General features: G+C 41.5%; 1 protein-coding gene across 1 annotated transcript in view; it reads right to left on the reverse strand.

Moving 5' to 3' along the window:
- Positions 1 to 20,381, reverse strand: part of Prim2 (DNA primase subunit 2) — a 199,669-nt gene that overhangs the window by 176,209 nt on the left and 3,079 nt on the right. Inside the window, exons 4-5 of the mRNA XM_038343089.1 lie at positions 17,097 to 17,176; positions 15,535 to 15,655 (exon numbers count right to left, since the gene is read on the reverse strand). Of these exons, the coding sequence (XP_038199017.1) occupies positions 15,535 to 15,655; positions 17,097 to 17,176 (201 nt within the window). The remainder of the gene's footprint in view (positions 1 to 15,534; positions 15,656 to 17,096; positions 17,177 to 20,381) is intronic.

Below are 20,381 nucleotides of genomic sequence, written 5' to 3' on the forward strand. Positions count from 1 at the left end.
CTCACTGAGGCTTGGCCTGCACAGAGCAGGTGTGACATGTCTAAAACAGTCATGACCAAAGCAAGGCTTCCTGGCTCAGGACTTAGGGCGTTCAGCACTGGCTCGGCTGCAATGACCCTTGCAGTGAGACGGAAACTTCTCAGAGTCGCTGTTCCATGTTCAAAACAGCAAGGATAACAGTCAAGGAGAACGCAGAAGAACAATTCTCCAGTCAGAGCAGCCAGCTAGAGGGAAGGACCTGACAGTCACCAAACAACCAGCTAGCCCAATCCAATGGCTCTTGTCAATTTAAGACATCTAAGGGTTTCTGGAAGAGGTTGCTAGCTTCTCTGGGGCTGTGAACTGTAGGTTGGTTATCCTTTGCTTTATGTCTGGTATCCACATAAGAGTGAGTACATACATATTTGTCTTTCTGGGTCTGGGTATATCACTCAGGATGGTTTTGTCTAGTTCCATCCATTTGCTTGCAAATTTAAAGATGTCATTGTTTTCTATTACTGAGTAATACTCTAATGTGTAAATGTACCACATTTCTTTACAGATGCAGAGATCCACAGCTAACCACTGGGCCGAGCTCCCAGAGAACAAACAAAGCGATGGAGGAGCAATAATAGGAACTAAGGGGTCAAGACCATGATGGGGAAATCCACAGAATCAGCTGACCTGAGCTAGTGGGAGATCACTGACTTTGGACTGACAACTGGGGAACCTGCATAACACAGAACTAGGCTCCCTGAAGGCAGGTGAAAATGATGTGGCTTGGGCAGTATATAGGGCCATGGCAGTAGGACCAAGATCTAACCCTAATGCATGAACTGACTTTGTGGAGTCCATTCTCTATGGAGAGATACATTGTTCAGCCTAGGCATGGGTAGGGAGAGGGCTTTGGTCCTGTCTCAAGGAGGTGATGGGACAAATATAGTTGACTTTCCAGGGGAGGATTTACCCTCTCTGAGGAGCTGAGGAGCAGATGGGGGGTGGGCTGGGGGAGGGTGGAACAGAAGAAGAGGAAGGAGGAAGAACTGGGATTGATATGTAAAAAAATAAAAATAAAAATAAAAACAATAGTTCCCAAGTTAGAAGTCAATAGTCCTGACTCAGGAGATACTTGCTTCAAGGTTTTGCACTGAAAACAGCAGGCCCTCCCTCCCCAAAAATTGTTTTTGTAACAATGTTTTTGTAAAGGAAGAAATAAATAAAAGCATGAAAACCCAAGAAAAAAAAAACCTAAGGGTGCTAACAATAAAGTGCTACCATAAAATTTACTTTCTTTTCTAAATTTATCTGACTATTTTTAATGATGTGTGTCCAAGTCCGTGAGGGGGTACATGTGCCTCTTTGTGTGTGACCACAGAGGTCTGATGTATACCCCTAGATTCCCTGGGAACTAGAGTTACAGGCAGTTGTGAGCTAGCATTTTGAGCCACCCAACATGGGAACTGGGAACAAAACTTGGGTCCTCTAAAAGAGCAGCTGGAGCTCTTAATTAATCTCTCCAGCCTGAAATTAGCATTCTTAACAGTACCTTCCAGAACTTAATGCTGAGCAGATGTCCTTAGAAAAGGCCAGGTAGGTCCCTCTGATCCGCCTCAGGCACACCTAACTTCACAGTCCACCAACAGTCTCTTCCCCTTGGCTATTCTGTCCTAAACTACAGCTTCATCCCCAATTACATTCGTTCAAAGCTCAAGTGTTCTACTGACACTTAAATACAGATTCAAATACAAAGGCTGTGAAGCCACTCCAAGGTATAGAGCTGCAGGATCCAAGTCCTCTAATTACAGAGGTGACCGGAGAAACTACTCTGCTGCCCATATCAGTCCTCTGCCCTCCTTTCTATAACAGGGACACATCAGCCTTAAGTCACCTATAATACTAACATGAACCCCCAGATCAGTTAACATTCCTGTAATGTTTTCAAGAATATTTTATTTATGCTGCAAGAAGATACTTTTTTCTTCTAAATCCTGTCCTATTCCACCTAATATGGAGTCATGCTGAAAGGATTCAACTTCCCCACTCTCACAACTGAGTGTAGGTTTCAGCTCTCTGAGAGGGCAAACAAGTGTCTCTCCCAACAAAGGGCCCTTTATCAACAAATTACAGTCAGGGCAAAGGGAGATAACACAAACAAGGCCAGCAGTCACCCCACACCTCCCAAAGACAAGTCCTACAACCCCAAAGAGAAGACTAAACCTCAGCCAATTAAAAGTATACTAGTGTAACTGATGCTTGCTTAACCAATACATTTGAGATGACCTTGCTGTCCCGGAAACTCTCCTTAGCTGTGCTTAAAAGGAGCCTGCATGCTTCTCTGCGTGTTCCAAAACCCACAAAATGAAAGTGCGAGCACCGGACAGATACACTCTAGGTCAATCACGCTGCTCTGTTACAGCCGTGACACTGACCCCTTTCTAACGGTACCCATCACTTGTTCCTTTTCTATACTGCCCAGGCTACTACTAGTCTTGAATTACAAAGGGAAAAGAAAAGCAGGGATTATTGTTTGCATTTTGAATAATAGCACCTTAAGGACAGACCCCATATCCAGCAGTAGGTGGCCAACACAAAACAAACTCAATGTACTTTTGGAAGTTGTCTCATAATGTTGTCAGGTATCTTTTTATTTTAACCTTACAGGTCCTTTGTATATATAGTATAGCTTCTGATTTTATGCTTTTACGGTATTCCTGTGTGTGTGGCTGAATGTCTCTTTGCCACAACATTCCATGTAAGTAAACCTCTGAGTTATAGCTCCAATATAATCTGCAGCCATCCTTAATCCACTACACCAGTTAAAGTGATCTGTCAGACACAAAATGTCCATGAGTTGCAAACATATATACTGCTTGCAAATGCTTGGCTATCATACAAACTAGCCTACAGTACCATACTTGCACTTTAATGATAGGCATTCCTTTTTCATTCGGTACTTTAAAATAATAAGCAATGACCTACATTTACCTCAGTCACACTGAGAAACTGTTAAACCCACATGAAAGCTCTGGGCATGCTAGGCCAGCACTCTACATTCCCAGCCTGAGACTAGGGAAATGGCAGTTTACCCTCCAAGTCTTTGGTTCACAGAACTTGCGAATAACCCTGACAAACCATACACTCATAGTTAGTACACAGGTTAACTTACTGTATATGCTATTCCTTAAGTTAATGTCTTAATTGGTTTGATAAGTTGATTTGAAATAATGGAAGTCATCTCTGAAAGGTCCACTTAGGTAATCAGCATCTGCCTCTAATCAAACTAAGATAATTAACAAATTAAGCCCTTTAATTAGTATTTTACATAATTTAGGCAAATCCTTCTTAATTTTAAAAAGGTGAAACAGAATTCATCAATTAGAACTCCTCTAAATTTTGATTAATTATCTCCTTTAAACTGTATTAATTATCTAATTTTACAGCATGTACAGTAAAAACAAAGAAATATAATTTAAAATTAATGTTTACTTCTTGAAATCTAGCATTTTATAAAATTTAGGCTAGTTCTGTCCATCTGGGCAAATTAATAGAAAACTCTAGAGGAAAACAGATTTAGTTTTTGTATCAACTCTCCAGAGTCAACTTCAGACACAATAAAATCAACTGGCATTCTTAAAGAAGGAGAAGGCAGGGGTAGAGGCGAGGAGGAAGGGCAAGGGTGGAGGAAAGAGGAAGGGCAGGGATGGGGAAAGGAAGAAGGGTGGGAGAGGGAAGGAGGAACTCAGAAGCCCAAGCTTTGGTGTCCACTGATCAACCAAACACTTCCAAACTATTTTAAGCACTTACTCAAGTGCTAATACTTTTAACACAATTTACAATACTCTACTGTAGGCGCTCGGAAAATATTAGTCTGTTCGCTGACTGGAAGAACTCTAAGGACTGCTGAGTACTGAACCCAAGCCTCACTGAGACAAGGAGCCCGCAGGCTGGGCTAGAGCACTATGGCTGTGATGTGACAAACACTTATCCTACTCACCTGAGAACACCGCTCTCTTAAGACATCAGCAACAGGACAACCGAACTGCAAGTGTAAAACGTTAAATTTCGAGGTACATGTATGCTGACTGTTCCATTTAATTCACTTACTGCTTAATAACCTTCCAACCATCTCCTACGGAAGGAGAAGAAGGACACACGCACACACACATGCAGCTACAGAGCATGAACTTCCTCTCGTTATTTTCTCTTATCTACTGAACAGACCTCTGGTAACCGCAGTACTCTGGCTCCCCCAAATGACACTTCTGGAGCACAATAGTTCCTGGCAACTAAGAAAGAAATACAAGTAGGTTCCTTGACGCCCATCTTCTTGTGAAAACAATTCTGAAATACATTCAATCTGAGTGCCATCACCTCTCACTTACCCTACTCTCAGCCTCACAAATAAGAACATCTAATTCCAAGCAAAAACTTTCTTCTAAGTCCCAAATAGCGAAGGAATGTATAAGTAAGAAAAAAAAAATGAAGGTGGATCTACTGAGTCTGTATCAAGGGTTTAAAAGACAGAAGGTAGTCAAATGGAAGACAGACAAAATACTGCATGTTTCTCAAACACACACAACCTAGCTTTAAACTACACACACACACACACACACACACACACACACACACACGACATAAACGAAGAAAGGGGCTTCTAAGGGAGGGTAATGAGGTCTAGTCAGAAGGAAGGAGGGAGCCTGGGAAGGGTTCTGGGAATGAGGTTAAATATGACCAAGATACAGTAACATATGTAAGAAAAATGCCATAATGAAACCCATTTTATATGCTAATTGGAATATTTTAAAGGAAGGCTTTATGTAAGAAATACCCAAAAGTAAAATACATATTTATCAAGCAAATTAGTGCCAAGATTTGAACTGGCCAATCTTCAGAAACCCAAAAGCCTAACTGAATGAATAAAAGTGTTACTGCTTAAGATCCCTTGTCTGATTTTAGTTTTTGCTTTGTTATGTTTGAGACAGAGCCTCACTATGTACCCCTGGCTGGCCTAAAACTCACTACATAGACCTGGCAAGCCTTGAACCTGGGGATCTACTGGTCTCTGCCTCCCAAGTGCTACAGTTAAAATCTAGCCCACCATGCCTGGCACTTTAGACATTTAACATTTAGACATTTAACACCATTGCAGAGTTAGAAGTCTCAGAATCACTTCAGTTTCTATATGCATAATAAAAGTGCTTAATAAATAAGATTAGTATTACCATGCACTTGCCAAGGACTATGTGATTCATGGAGATGATTTCATTCAATTTTACAATAATCTTAGATTTCAGTAAAAGCTTGGTAACGTGGTCAGACTCGTAAGTCTGCTGGACTAATTGCCCAGGTCGCTCACGCTGCTCCCTTGACTGTCCTTCTCTCCACAGTTCCACAACGGTGTGTGTGGGGTTTTGGCTCCACTGCTTTCGCCCTTGACCTCCTAATCTCAGCCTAGCATTCTGAACTGTCACTGTCATCTCCGCCAGCCTACTGGCATTCACAAACAATATTTTCACAAGCAAACACACATCTTGCCCTAAGAATACACTCGTACTTTTACATCCCCACTATCACTAGCATCACACAGCATCACACTACCTTAGCTTCTGCACCAAGTTCTGGTGCGAGTCCCTCTTCACACCCCTTAACCACGCAATCTTCAGCCACGCCCTCAAAGACTCGAACTCTCAGATCTTCAGTCTACAAACCCTCCTTAATTACATATCAGACACTAATAACGTCTTCTGAAATAACCCGCCTCATCAGCACCCATCCCTTTGCATTCTCAAGTCTCACCGTGGTGGTTATCTGCACAGAGATCTGGTCATCCTCCTCAAATCCTCCAACAATGCCCTCTTGCCCTTCTATCTAGCTAATCTCATCCTCTGTTCTTTTCCATAATTTAAAACAGATTTCCTTGTCATCAGACTGTACACCAGAAAACAAGATTAACATTGGGACACATAAGATATTTCCTTTAAGAAAAAGAACACAGCATTAAAATAACAATAAATAAACAAAGTAGGGCTGGAGAGATGGTTCAGAGGTTTGCTCTTCCAGAGGATCCAGGTTCAATGTCCAGCACCCACATGGCAGCTCACAACTGTCTATAACTCCAGCTCCAGTGTTAACACTCATACACTCACAGATACACATACATGCCAAACACCAGCGCACATAAAAAAATAAAAATAAGTGAATCATAAACAAGGTATCTGGAAACTTCCAGAGAAGTAAAAATGTTATCCTCTGAGATGAGGTATGGAACTGTGACTATGTTCAAGCTGGAACCAAGAGAAAGGAGGACACAGAACATGAAAAGCCAGCACTGCTGAAGAGAAATAGAGGGGAAGGGAACCCGCTTCAGAGACCAGCAAGCCTTTTCAGAGGAACAAGAAAGAACCCTAACCTATCCACCTCAGTCCAAACCATCAGTAGGCCTCCTGGTTCATCTTCAGGAACTTCCTATACACAAACAAATCTGAGAAGTTCTACTCCAAAGAAAAGTCCTCAGTGGTTTATAAGGATTGGAGACCCTCCAGGGCTCAATCACCACCTCCACCTTCACCGTCATCTGAAAGGGAAAGAAACCAGCTTTCTAAGAAGCCGTCATACAGCACCTTCTTTAAACCACATTTATCTGTTGCAGGGTGGCACCTGCCCACCATGGTGCATGCCTGGACATGAGAAGACAATCTGCCCTTCTCTCCTTCCACCAGGTGAGTTCTGGTATCAAACTCAGCGTCAGACCTGTGGCAGTTGCCTTTACCCACCGACCCATTTCACTGGCCAAAACCACTTTGAAGTTATTTTTATGATCAGTATTCTTCAAGACTGCTATTTTATGTCAGAACCATAAAGAGACAATTTTAAGAATATATACAGTCTGGGGATATAGCTCAGTTGCTAGAGTGTTTGCCCAGCGTTCATGAAGCTCAAGGGGCTTTGTCTCCAGCAGTGTATAAAACTGAGGATGGTGGTGTAAGCCTATAATCCCAGCACTCAGGAGGAGAAGAAGTTGAAGATCGTCCTCAGCCACACAGGGAGTACAAGACAAAAGGGATCCCAAGACCAGAAGCCTCTCTCTGTGGAAGGCACAACCCCAGGAGGATGGCATCTTTCTCACATGCACTGAGAAGATGTCTCCATCCTTCCAAAGGACCTAAGAACGCACAGCCAATCTTGACACTTTCTCTTGAGGAAGTTGGCTCACCTATTCCGCTGGGCTTCTGGGACATGAGGCCTTCAACAGAGCGAAGAGCCACCACCTGCTGATGAAGGAGAGCACAGAAAAGTGTACTGCTGTCACGCTGCTGCTTGTGACTCTCCACCTAATATGCTTGCGTGTTCTTACAGGTACTGTAGGGATGTGATACTGGGAGACTAAGACTGTTTTTCGCAAGAAATAGAAGAGCTTCCATCTAGAGCTTATGATATAAAAACAATGTATCTGGGATGACGGTTTCTCTGGAGTTATTCAGTTAGACAGTACAAATGAGAGTCAGTAGAGATCCGCATGGCCTGGGTACTTCTTAGCTCTATCAGACTCAAACCCATCCTTCTTTAAATGAACTAACACTTAAAATACACTACACAAAGCTAGCTACAATCCCAAAGAAAAATAAAGAGGTAAGCATTTCATATTGATTTATAAAACGATGCTTGATACTCAATTCAATAAATGGAAAAGGTATCCTCCACAGAAACATAAAACGTCAAGAAAGGGGAAAATTCAGTTACACATAACTATCTCGTGCACTGTAGGCACTCTAGCATCCTGTCTCCTGAATGCCCACTAAGAATACCATAAAGCTGTGCAGCTCTATTGGGGAGACGGTATCCTGTATAGTCCAGAACCTCTAGACTAGCCAACAAACCATTCTAGAAAGCCCAGTGCGCAACAGTAAGTAAGCTTCCCCTGATAACACCTCTTTCTTATGACTAAGAGGAAACTGTCCAAGACCTTAACTGTTCTGTGCCTCACGAATTAAGTTTAATTGTTCCTAACTGGAGCATAAAGTCTACTGGATGGGTTTTAGTTTACAATGACTTTTGAAGACTACATGAGCAAACCATTGAGCATGAACTAACACATCCAAAATGTTTCAAATAGGTGAAAAGAGGTGTGAGAAAGCATTTGAGATATAAACATAAACACCCGAGTTCAGATCCCCAGCATCCACGTAGAAAGCTTGACATGGGGCACACGTCTGTTATCCCAGGGCAGGGAAGCAGAAGCTGGGGTTTGCTGGCCAGCCAGGCTAGATGAGCCAGTGAGAAACCCTGTCTCAAAAATAAAGTGGGAAGTAATAAATGAAGGCATCCAACTTTGATCTATGACTTCCACACACACGCGTGTACCCATATCCACACACAAAATGAAATTCTACACAACGAAGTTGTATGGTTCCCCAACAATGTTACACATAGAAACAAAGGTTAGGGAAAGTACCTGTGGTATACTGATATACTTAGCTTCTAATTCTGACAAGAATTATTAGTTAAAAGGAAGCATTTTAGCAAAATTACAGTTAATGCTTTAATTTCCAACATTAATTTGAATCTCTGATCTCACACCTGTATTTGCGTATCCTTTTTGATGAGCCCTGTTACTTTAAATGTCACTTCTTTTTTGGTGCTCGGTAAGGACAACCTGTGAGGAAAAAATCTGATCCATACTTACTAACGTGTTTAATGATTTACATATCTCGAAATATCCACTAGCCTGCCTGGGGGAGTTGCGGGGACTTCTAGCCTCCCTTATCTTCAGGCTCCTCGTGGAGCTGTTGGGAGAATTAAACCATAAAGCGTTTAGCTAAGTGATTGGTACTCAGTAGACACAGTAAATGTTAGCTGTCAGAGATTAGCTTCCTCTGCTTACGTGTCTTAGCAGATGCAATTCTATTCAGTCATTAGCATCTTTCTTTAAGAAATGAGGACCCCATGCAAGTTTGGATATAGTTCTTTTTCCTAATGTTGACAAAGTGATCTTAACCATTAGATTACCCAAAGAAGCTGAAGTATGTGAAAGGTTAAGTTCCAACAGAGAACAGGATTCTCTTCCTCAAAACTGGGGCCTGGAGACAGCGGACTTAACAGAGATAAGCAAGAGAACAAAGCCAAAGACGATCAACAGCAAAGAGAAAGGCTTAAGTCTTGAAAGTCGTGTTAGCATCCAGCAGCAGGTAAAGAAGTAGGAGGTGTACCAAAACAGGGTACAGCTGCTCTGTTCTCACACACCTTTGTAGAGTAAGTATAGCAAAACCACAAACTCTAAGCCAATAGTTGCTGCTATTAACTACATCCTGGTGCTCTGTAACCAAGTTTAGCTAAAAGATCACTGAAAACACAATCTTCGCCTGCCCCTACTTTTTACAAGCCCTTAGCCATATTCCTAACTCTTGCTGTTTTGAGAGTCTCACAGTGTACCTTATCTGCCCTGGCACTCAGTGTAAGCCAGGGTGGTCTCAACCTGCTGTTCTCCTCCCCTCTCTGCCTCTATGTTGGGGGGTGTGCCATCACACCCAACAGTGTGACCCTGACCCTGGTTTGTAATCTCACCCAAATGACCTAGAATGAGTCAGTCTGACCTAGACTTCAGACTAATCTATGACACATGACTTCAACCAAAAAGGATTGAGTTTTAAGGGCACTTGGAGAAAAGGGAGAAGACAGAAGATTATAAATGCAAACATGTCATATACTAAGCTGGGCGGTGGTGGCGCACGCCTTTAATCCCAGAACTCGGGAGGCAGAGGCAGGCGGATCTCTGAGTTCGAGGCCAGCCTGGTCTACAATAGTTAGCTCCAGGACAGGCTCTAGAAACTACAGGGAAACCCTGTCTCGAAAAACAAAACAAAACAAAACAAAACAAAACAAAACAAAACAAAAACCATGTCATATACTTCAGTCTTCAGTATCTATTTCAGAATAGCTTCAGAAAACATGAACAGTATCTCATGATATTTTTAATTAAGACAATGCTAGCGATGAGATTCATCCTTTTATGCACAGATATACATACACATTACCTTGTATGCGGGAAACTTAAACTAATTTAAAGTCGTATTTTCCAAGTTATAGGCATAGTTATCAAACATGTGACTCTAGGAATTTTATATATTAAAACTACATAAAAACTTTTAAAATAGGTTACTTCCACAAGTTAGTTTGAAAATGTTTGCATATGTTAATTTTAGTCTTCAGGGTTAATTAATTCAGCTTGAAGTTCCACATTTTGGCAATCTCTAGATTTAAAAACTACCTTATGAAGAGAATCTAATTCTGTAACTCTAAAAAGAAAACCCAAATTCTATGAATTCTAAAATATTACCAAAAGGACTACTTGCCATGATTTTTCATAATTACATACATATAAAAACAGGTCTCAACTAGCTGAGAGTTTGGCAGACATTTTCCCTATTCTTCAAAACAAAAGTTATCGACAGTATGTCTGCCCAGTTAGTACACATAAAATAAGGTTGGGCTATATAATTATCCAGTGTTATAGACCACTATGCAAACAAAAGGACTATGTTAGCTGAGTTGTCTTCAGAAAGGAAGCACTGAGGAATGGAGAGATGAATCAATGCAGAGGATCTCGGTCAGTTCCCAGCTCATGCATACACGGTACATAAATGTACACCCCAGCATACAGGAGAAAGGGAAGTTAGCATGCAGTCCAACCTCTTAACCAAGAAGCTACTTTGCAACTGATATCTGCTGGAAGAGGGAAAGCCAGTTTTCTTGAGTGGAGTGACAGAGCACAGGGCAGGCCTCATGCTCAGGACAAGGTGGCCAACACAAAACAGGCTCCTTGTGGGGATTTTGGCTATTGCTTTGTTTGAGGAAAGGGGGCTTTGTGTGTGATTTCTTGTATGCTTTCTTTTCTCTCTTTTTATGAGAAGGAAAGAACATCAAGTTGGATGGGTAAGGATGAGCATAAAGAATATAACCAAAACATATTATATGAACATTTTTTAATTAAATTTAAATTTAAAAAATTTTAGAAGGACTATCATGATGACCCAGTGGTTACAAGCACTGATTACTCTTCCAAAGGACACAGGTTCAATTCCCAGCACCCACATGGTGGCTCACAACCATCTGTAATGAGATCTGGTGCCCTCTTCTGGCCCGCAGGCATACATGGAAGCTGAACACTGTGTACATAATAAATAAATATATCTTTTTTAAAAAAAGAAGAAGTAAGCAATACAACAGAGATTAGAAATGGTCAGAAACCCATGAGTATTGAAGCCAACTTGCAAATAAAGAATGATAAAAACAAGATTGTTTTAAAATTCCACATAAGACTAAACAATGTTGCAATGTTAACTGGAGAAAAGCATCCAGAAGATCCTAAGGAATTAAAAGATGATATTTTCAGTATCAAATAACAAACTAAGCTTCATCCGCCAAGCCTGACAACCTGAGTTTGATCCCAGTGATCCACAGAGTAGAAGAAAAAAACCAACTCCTTCAAGTTTGTCCTCTGATCTTCACATGTGTGCTGTGCTATGTGTACCTGCACACATGCTTACACATACAAAAAAATAAATTTTTTAAATGTTTTAAAAAGTAACATGAAGCCGGGCGGTGGTGGCGCACGCCTTTAATCCCAGCACTTGGGAGGCAGAGGCGGGCGGATCTCTGTGAGTTTGAGACCAGCCTGGTCTACAAGACCTAGTTCCAGGACAGGCTCTAACACTGCAGAGAAACCCTGTCTCGAAAAATCAAAAAAAAATAAAAATAAAAAAAAGTAACATGAAACATTTTCTAAAATAAAAATAAGTAAATAAAAAGATATCCAAAATAAGAGTCAAGAAATTCTAAGTGCCAGGTGTGAGATTAAGAAATTCATTTTAGCCGGGCGATGGTGGCGCACGCCTTTAATCCCAGCACTCGGGAGGCAGAGGCAGGCGGATCTCTGTGAGTTCGAGACCAGCCTGGTCTACAGAGCTAAACTAGTTCCAGGACAGGCTCCAAAGCTACAGAGAAACCTGTCTCGAAAAACCAAAAAAAAAAAAGAGAAATAAATTCATTTTAAGCAAAAATAAACTATTCAAAATTGCATGTGTACTTGTTTTGAGACGGTCAAGCCATGAGATTACTGCCTTACACGCATTCTCCCAAAAACTCTCACCTCCTTGAGCACAAAGGCAACTGAACAGCACGAGCTCTTTCTAGGGTGCATTAGATCTAGTCTGTGGCACACAGAACACTCTCCTATCTTTACTGTCCCTGACTTCTGCTACCATAATAAAGTACCCTGGCTTTACATCCACTGGCATGTCAAATGAATTTTCCTAAGAAGCTTTAAAAACATCCAAGTGTATTACAAACTTATCTGGCTCTGGAGTGCAATAGCACAGGGTCCTTCGTCTAGGAGCTGACGCATCGCAGCCTGACCTTTCCCTACTGACTGCTAGCACCTGTGTATGGATGCTCAGTCCCCTGTGCTATGACTCAAGGTTAAGGTAATCAGTTCAGCTATGAGAAACCCAAAATAATCCTCAGAGACTATAATACTCCATCACCTCTAATCCTTCTTAGAAATTTGATTTGACATTCAAGTTATTAAGGCAAAGGATAAAACACACCAGTTCTTCTCTTTTCATGTACTATGTCACAAAGATTCAGAATCTGCTATCCACTAGAAACTCAAGTTTAAACCAAATAAGCAGAAGAATCAGCACACTGCATGGGTCAAAAGCGCAGAGTACAAAACAGGATCAGGAATCAGTTTATGTGTTCCAGATTTTTACCCAATAAAATAACATCAGCTTGGCACTCTAAATAAAACAAAATTTAAGAGAAAGGGCTGTATAAAAGAATTAATGAGACCTTTCTCTGTACATGTTCCTCTATCAAAGCAAGCATGTAATTTATTTTACTGTTATCTCCTCCTAATATAAAAGCACCTTGTCTTACGGATGAGGCTGAAGATGGAAGTACTGTAGCCTTAGAGAAATTAAGACAAAGAAATACATACAAGAACACAAGCACTTCAAATCCAGGTAGACTCTAAGTGTGCCGGGAAGGCAACATCCACAGTGAAACTGATAGCCCCATAGATCTCTCCTTACCATTTCCGTGTGCCTCACCTAAAGTAGCAAGCTGCATGGTCTCCACTTCGAAGACCATCTCAGGTGACAAATGCTCATAACTGTTCTCAAACCCTGGTTCTGCCCCAAGTCTATACCAATCCCTGGTTGGGGTAATAGTTTTCAAATGCAAACTAGATCTTCAGAGCAAACTGAAGATAATATGCACGTATCTAGGAATGAACCTAAAGTAAAATGGAAAAAGCTGACAGGGACCCGAGGGGTAAGTCAGTCTGCGACACCTGAATGTAAGTACCTCCTTACCAGGGTCAGACCAGGGGAGAGTGACACAGGAGGGAAGCGCAGCCTCCCCCACTGCCTCCTTCACACACGCACACACACACACGCACACACACGCACACACACACACACACACACACACACACGCACTCACACTGTTGTGCACATCAAATTAATTTCACATGATCACAGATCAGAAGCCTTGTTCTCAAAGAAACAGTAGCACCTGGAGTTGGCATTGAGCCAAGCTGAATCTGGGACTTCAGGCTTCAGTTTTCCAAGTTGTCCCAGTGAATGGGTCCCAGGACCACCCTACAGACACCAAACCCAGCAGAAGCTTGGGTACAGAAAAGGACGCAGTAAAGCCAGGAGGTGGTGGCGCATGCCTAGAGGCAGAGGCAGGCAGCTCTCAGAATTCAAGGCCCTACAGAGCTAGTTCCAGGATAGCTAGGGCTACAGAGAAACCCTGTCTCAAAAAGAAAAGAAAGAAGATAGTGCAGTTACTTGCATATAACCTACACATACCCACCCTTACATTCACATTACCACTGGGTTACTTGTAGCACACAATAAATTTAAGCAGGGTGTAAGTAGCTATATTACTTCGGAATCAATGACAAGAAAATCATCACATTTTTCTGCACAAACATAATTCTTTTACAGAAAGCTTCTAACACAAAGTTTGTAGAATTCAGATACAGAGCCCACACCGGAAGTCACTACATTTCAATGTAAAAGGGACAGATACACACACACACACACACACACACACACGTGGGACCACATATATGCCTAGTGCCCAAGGAAACCAGAAAAGGGCACAGATCCCATGGAACTGGTGTTATGGGGGCAGTTGTGAGCCTCTTATGTGAGTGCTGGGACCGAACCCAGGTCCTCTGCAAGAGCAGCAAATGCTCTTCACTGAGCTATCTCTCCAGTTCCTAAACACATTACTTTTTAAAACATATATAGCAATGTGTTCAGATACTCTAGAATAAAAACCAAGATCAAGGACATTTTTTTCTTCCAATCTTCCAATAGAAAGCCAGCAATTTCAAAATAGTTTAAAAAACAAAACTACTTCTAATAAGAGAAGATAAACTGAGGCTAGAGAGATGGTTCAGCAGAGGACCCGGATTTGATTCCCAGCACCTTCCAGTCAGACAGCTCACGATGCCAGGAGTGCAATGCCTCTAGCCTCCACGGGCACCCACACTCAGACGCATATCCCACGCACACACACACACACACACACACACACAACCAAAAGTAAAACAAATCACTGTTTAAGATAAATCAACTTAACAATAATAAGATAATTAATAAGATAACAGTAATAATGGACTTCACCAAGGACCAAAGCTAAAAGAAAAAAAAGTAGAAGTGCTGGGCTTGGGTCCAATGATCCTGTGCCGACTTCCCAGGTCTTCTACACACACACAGGGACTTTATAAGAGAAGGAACTACAGAAAGTCTCTCCTAGCACACAGCAGACACTAAATGTTTGCTGACCGTCCTTACGCAACCAAATTGGACCAAAACTTTAACAGTACATGAGAAGGAATGAGTTCTGAAAAAGCAAGCACCTCTGTCCTCTTGGTGGCACTAACTTGTAAGAAGCCGTGCGTGCCACAGGAGTCTGCAGACAGGACTTCCACCTACATCACTTGATGGCTGGAACTTTCCAGAAACAATCTTTCTTTCACAGCAGCACAGATCCACCCGGGATATTTTCTACTTCTGACCACAATATTTCTCCATACTAAATTCCCCAAACATTTGGTTTATATAACTGCAAAATGTAGTTCACTCAGATTCATCTGCAAAAGCGACTTCTGAAAACTATCCAATCAGAAGTTACAAACAGCTGACTTTCAAATGAAACACAACCTTCTCTAGTCCTCACATGCTTTCCAACAGCACTTGCTGTCGGCTGTTCTTTGAGCCAGGTACCTAATAAAAGAACATAAAGAGCCTGGGTCAACTTACTAATATCAGTACTTAAAAGAAAAAGAGATGATAACCGGGGAACAATTTCAAATAACTATAAATATATACTTAAAAGCCAACCTGGTAGCACACCTGCAATCCCAGTACTCAATAGGCAGAGGCATGAAGATTGCCCTAAGTCTGGACTACATACTGAGACACAGTCTCACTAAAACTAAGAGATGAGAAAGTGGAAATATATACATATAGACACACTTACAGCCTCAAAATGCAAATGACTATCTTTTAAGAAATTTTGAACTTTATCCTTGGGTAAAATGCTGAATCGAAATCGAAGCAGATCCATTTCTTGTTGAATAAACCATCGTCTAAGATCTTCCCTGAAATGGAAACAGAAATGAATATAAGTTAAAAACCCAATGATGCCTCAATAAAAATAATTAAAAAAAAAAAACCCAATGATGACCAGATTCAAGAGATTTTCTGACAGGACATTCAAGGCATGTCAGACACCAAGACAGCCATCAAGAGCAGACCGTCCTCTCTAAAGTAAAGAGAAGTCCACTGCATCACTGCCTGTGTGCACCCGGTCTCACCTGAGGCAGAATGTGAGAACCATAACCTTCCATGTGGATGCTGGCTGAGGCCCAGGAGCACACAAAAAGGATATTTGGAGGAAACCAGTACAATTAATGAATAACATAAAAGAAATAGCTCGCTGCATTTAAAGTAACTTTCAAAGAAGCCATTACACTGGAAGTGAGGCACTCCTCTCTCTGAGGCAAGTAAACACCAAAGTCTCAAAAGTCATTTTTCTCTGAACAGGCTAACATGAGCAAACTTTGTCAACTAAGAAGGTAAGCTTCACAGTAAACCAGTATTTTGGGTTTTTTTTTTATTAATTAACATTTTTTTCATTGATTTTTACATACCAACCACAACCACAGTTTCCCTCCCTCCTCTTCTCCAGGTCACCCCTCCCCATCTCCCCACCCTAAACTTCCAATATTTTAAAGCTAAAAATAAAAATATACTAATCCATAAGACAAATACATAGCTGGCATTCATGCTACATTATAAAATAATTACTGCATGTAAAATATAATTTCATTTTTTCGAGGTGACTTTCATAGACTACCAGCAATTCAATGGCTATATAGGTTATATAAACTATATGTGTTTTCTATAAAGCCAAAACTCTAAGTTTCAAGCTTTAAGGCAAACATGCTATCACTTAGGATTTTATAAGAAGAAGCGATTCAAAATACTCAACTCATAACCTAATAATAACAAGAAACAACAATAGCCCTGATATTTGACCAAAAACTAGCAAAGGGGAAAAGTTAAACTAAAAAAGCAATTAGCTCCTTCTCCCTCTGGGTGGCAGCACTGAGTTACAAGAAACCAATTACCAACTGAAAATAGCTGAAATTTAATCTCAAATTTGAAAACTTCTATCAAATTAGAGTGCATGTTTGAATCAATGTTTCTTAGTAATATTACAAGTTTTTTCCTTGGAAAAGTACCAAAAGTCGTCTTCCTGATGAAATCCCTTACAAATTTAAATCCCAAAATCTAGAGCCTCCCCCATTCAGATAAAAACGGTTTAATCCAGCAAATCTGCAATAATTTTTTCAGCGTTTTTTATTAAAACAACTTATTTCAAAGAATGCACAACAAAGATGTTCAGCCTATGACATGCTGGTTCCCCCAATGTTATTCTGGGTTTTCCTACAGTCAGTTCAAAAACATGCCAACTTCACATGAACCAGTTTATAACCCAAGATCAAATCTGAGTGCGAGGACCCAGTATATACTCACGACTGGCAGTATGCAAGGCGCAAGATAAAGTGGGAAATATGGTCCCTTCTGCGTGGCTCGTATTCATCTTCTAAGTTCTCCTTCAAAACAAAACAACACAAATAAATTCATGTCTTAGAACGAGAAGGGTGTAAAGATATGCTGATTCCACACAGCCAATAGTAAACGAGGCTTCAAAACACAATTCTTAATACGCTTTGCAGGATAATTATCACTGTATTTCAACTACAAGCATGTACAGCTGAGAACTGCGCTGTCTCACTGAAAGCTCCTGGGATAGACCCAACTACTTCCTTCCTATCACCACTCCTCCTAACTTTCCCAGCTTACACCGGGGCATCCACCCTCTCAGTCAGTCCCAAAACTAGACCCCCAACTCCTTTCATTTTAACTATTCTAGGTATGAGAAAAATTTATTTTAATTCTCAATTATAATATATAACCACACTCCAAAGTCCTATCTCCAAATGCTGAGACTTTTATAGAAAAAAAATTTTACTGTAGAAATGCAAAATATAAAATTCAGTCTCTAACCTGAAGTTCACAATGATCAATGCCAATGAATTTTATCCAAGCCCAAACTAGCAAGACTGAACCCATGCCTGGCACTGCTCAAGGCATTCTGAATGTACAAACACACTCTTAAAACTGTGTAAGGAAGGTTCCTGTGCCCTTACTTGAAAGATGAGGAAACTGAGGCACTAAGAGGTCATATAACTTTTCAGAACAAAGTTTATCAGCTTTCAGTTACTCTAATAAAATAGGAGGGATAAGCCATTCGAAAGGAGAAGCGTTCACTCTTGGTCCACAGATGTGAGGATTGCAGTACAGTCATTTAGTCCGCTACTGTCAGGTCTGCGGCAAAGCATAACATCGTGGGAGGAGCAGACGCTGAAGCAGAGCTGCTCACCACATGGAAGTTGGAGTTGGAATGGAAGTGGTAGATCAGCCAAGAGTGGAGGAGACCAGGGTCTCTCTGTGCCCTTCAGCAGATGCCTTGACGACCAAAACCTCCCACTAGCCCTCATTCTCCCCTCTTAAAGATTTCACCTCCCTTCAGATACACCAAGCTGAGGACCAAGCTTTTTAACACTCGGGCCAATGGGAGACATTCCTGATTCAATCAACAGCATATCCTATAGATAGCAAAGCCAATTGATACATAATCATCTCCTTCCTCACTTCTTAGAAAAGCAGCTTCAGTCTTCACCAGCTGCCAAGGCCCCTATTGTGGTGCCTTCCCCAACAGCATTAAGATTGTGTATCCACATGCTAGGCTGCATCTTCCTTCCGGCTCTGTGGACACAGCATCTGTTGTCCTCCCTTCCAGCTCCGTGGACACAGCATCTGTTGCCTTCCCTTCTATCTCCATGGACACAGCATCTGTTGCCTTCCCTTCCATCTCCATGGACACAGCATCTGTTGCCCTCCCTTCCATCTCCATGGACACAGCATCTCTCCTTCCTTGTCCAATAACTAAAACCTCCAACTCATTTGCTGTTGCCTCTGATGGCCCGTGGTAGAAAAATGATTGTGGAAGACATCCTAGTGTCAGTCTCTGGCCACTGGCCAATCCACATGCAGCAAAACAGGTGAGAACACCTGCATGCATGCATACATCACTCACACAAATAAAAAACAAAATTAACACACATGTGTCAAGTACATCTGTGTGTGTGTATGTATGCATGTATGTATGTATGTATGTATGTATGTATCTTCTCTTTTCCCTAAAACATCTATATTCTGTCCTACTTTCCCCTGATAATTTTAGCTAAACATCTTATGAGCATCCACACCCCCCTCACCACCGCTCTCCTCCAACTGCTACCACTGTTCTGACTTCTGCCCCATCTCCAAGGGCCCGATGCTAACTCCACTGTACACTGTATAACTAATCTTATGTGATTCTGACTAAGTTTCTGAAACTGTTGGAATTAAAAATACCATCACAAAACAAAATGCCCCAGTTAAAATCCTGGCTCTACCATTTACTAGTATGAGCATGAAGCATAAGAAAACAATGCCTTCATCATAAAATAGGATGGAAACAGTACCCAGCTCATAAGACAAATTCTATGGGCCAATATAAGTAATATATACTTACAGCCAAATTCAGCACAAAACAAGCATAATACAAACGGCTGATGTTATCTGTTGTGTTGTCGTTATTAATACGACCACTATTATTCAAACGCCAACCTTCTTTGGCTTCTGTGGCACTACCATCCCAATTCATCACTCAATTCTCATGAAGCGTCTTTATCTCCTTCCCAGACTCCTCCATTCCACTCACCTCAGAAACTGGTATTCTCCTCATCCCGTTCCCCATTACCTTCTCTAAGTATTTCCCTAGTGCATTCTCACATAGTCTCGTTCATTCCAACCCTCTCGGCAGCCTGCACTCCCACCAAACATGCCTTCTCTAAGAAGTCCACACAATACTATGACAGTTGTGTCCAAGTTATGTCTAGAACAAATCTCAACATCTTGGTTCCAGGACTAGCTTCTCTTACTGTATGTCACACCTTAAAATAGCACCGCCGTTCGACATGTCAGCCACAGACTCAAGTGTTTCAACACTCGGTCCCCAGCTGGGTTTTAGTATGGCAGCTGTAGAACATGGGACAGTGGACCTCGCTGACTGCAGTAGGTCACTAGGGGAGGTTCACCCACTTCTGGTTGTGACTGTGTTCTCTGCTTTCTGTGTGCCCTACGAGGTAAGGAACAATAGCACACTCCCACCATTATAAAATCTGCCATGCCTTGACCATTATGATTAAGGATGACCTCTAAAACCATGAGTAAAACATCTCCTCCCTTAAATTATCCCATCAGCTATTCTGTGACACTCATAAAGAATTAACTAATACATTGTCCTAAGTAGATACCTGGGTACTGTAACTGCTCTCTCTGGTTTCCCCCTGGGATAAGCCACTAAAATCTTTTCAGTCTACACCAATATCTTTTCAATTGTCCCATTTCTCATTAATTCAGACTCTCATCATTCCAGGCTCCTGTCCTCTTCTGTCCAAGACGACTCTATCAACCTGCTGTTGGCAATTATCCTCCCAAAATAAAAATGTTATGCTATCTGTCAAGACACAGATCCAAGTCAGATATGGTGCTATACACCTGCTACTTCAGCACTCCAGAGGCTGAGGATCAATAGCACAGGGCCAACCCGGACTACATCACAAGGTCAAGGAAAGCTGAGACTGTGGAACAGCCCCCTCCTCTGGAAAACCTTCTAAACTGGCCCTGTCTGAGCCAGGCAACTGCACA

Source organism: Arvicola amphibius, chromosome 9 (genome assembly GCF_903992535.2).
Source record: "Arvicola amphibius chromosome 9, mArvAmp1.2, whole genome shotgun sequence".
Taxonomy (NCBI): Eukaryota; Metazoa; Chordata; class Mammalia; order Rodentia; family Cricetidae; genus Arvicola; species Arvicola amphibius.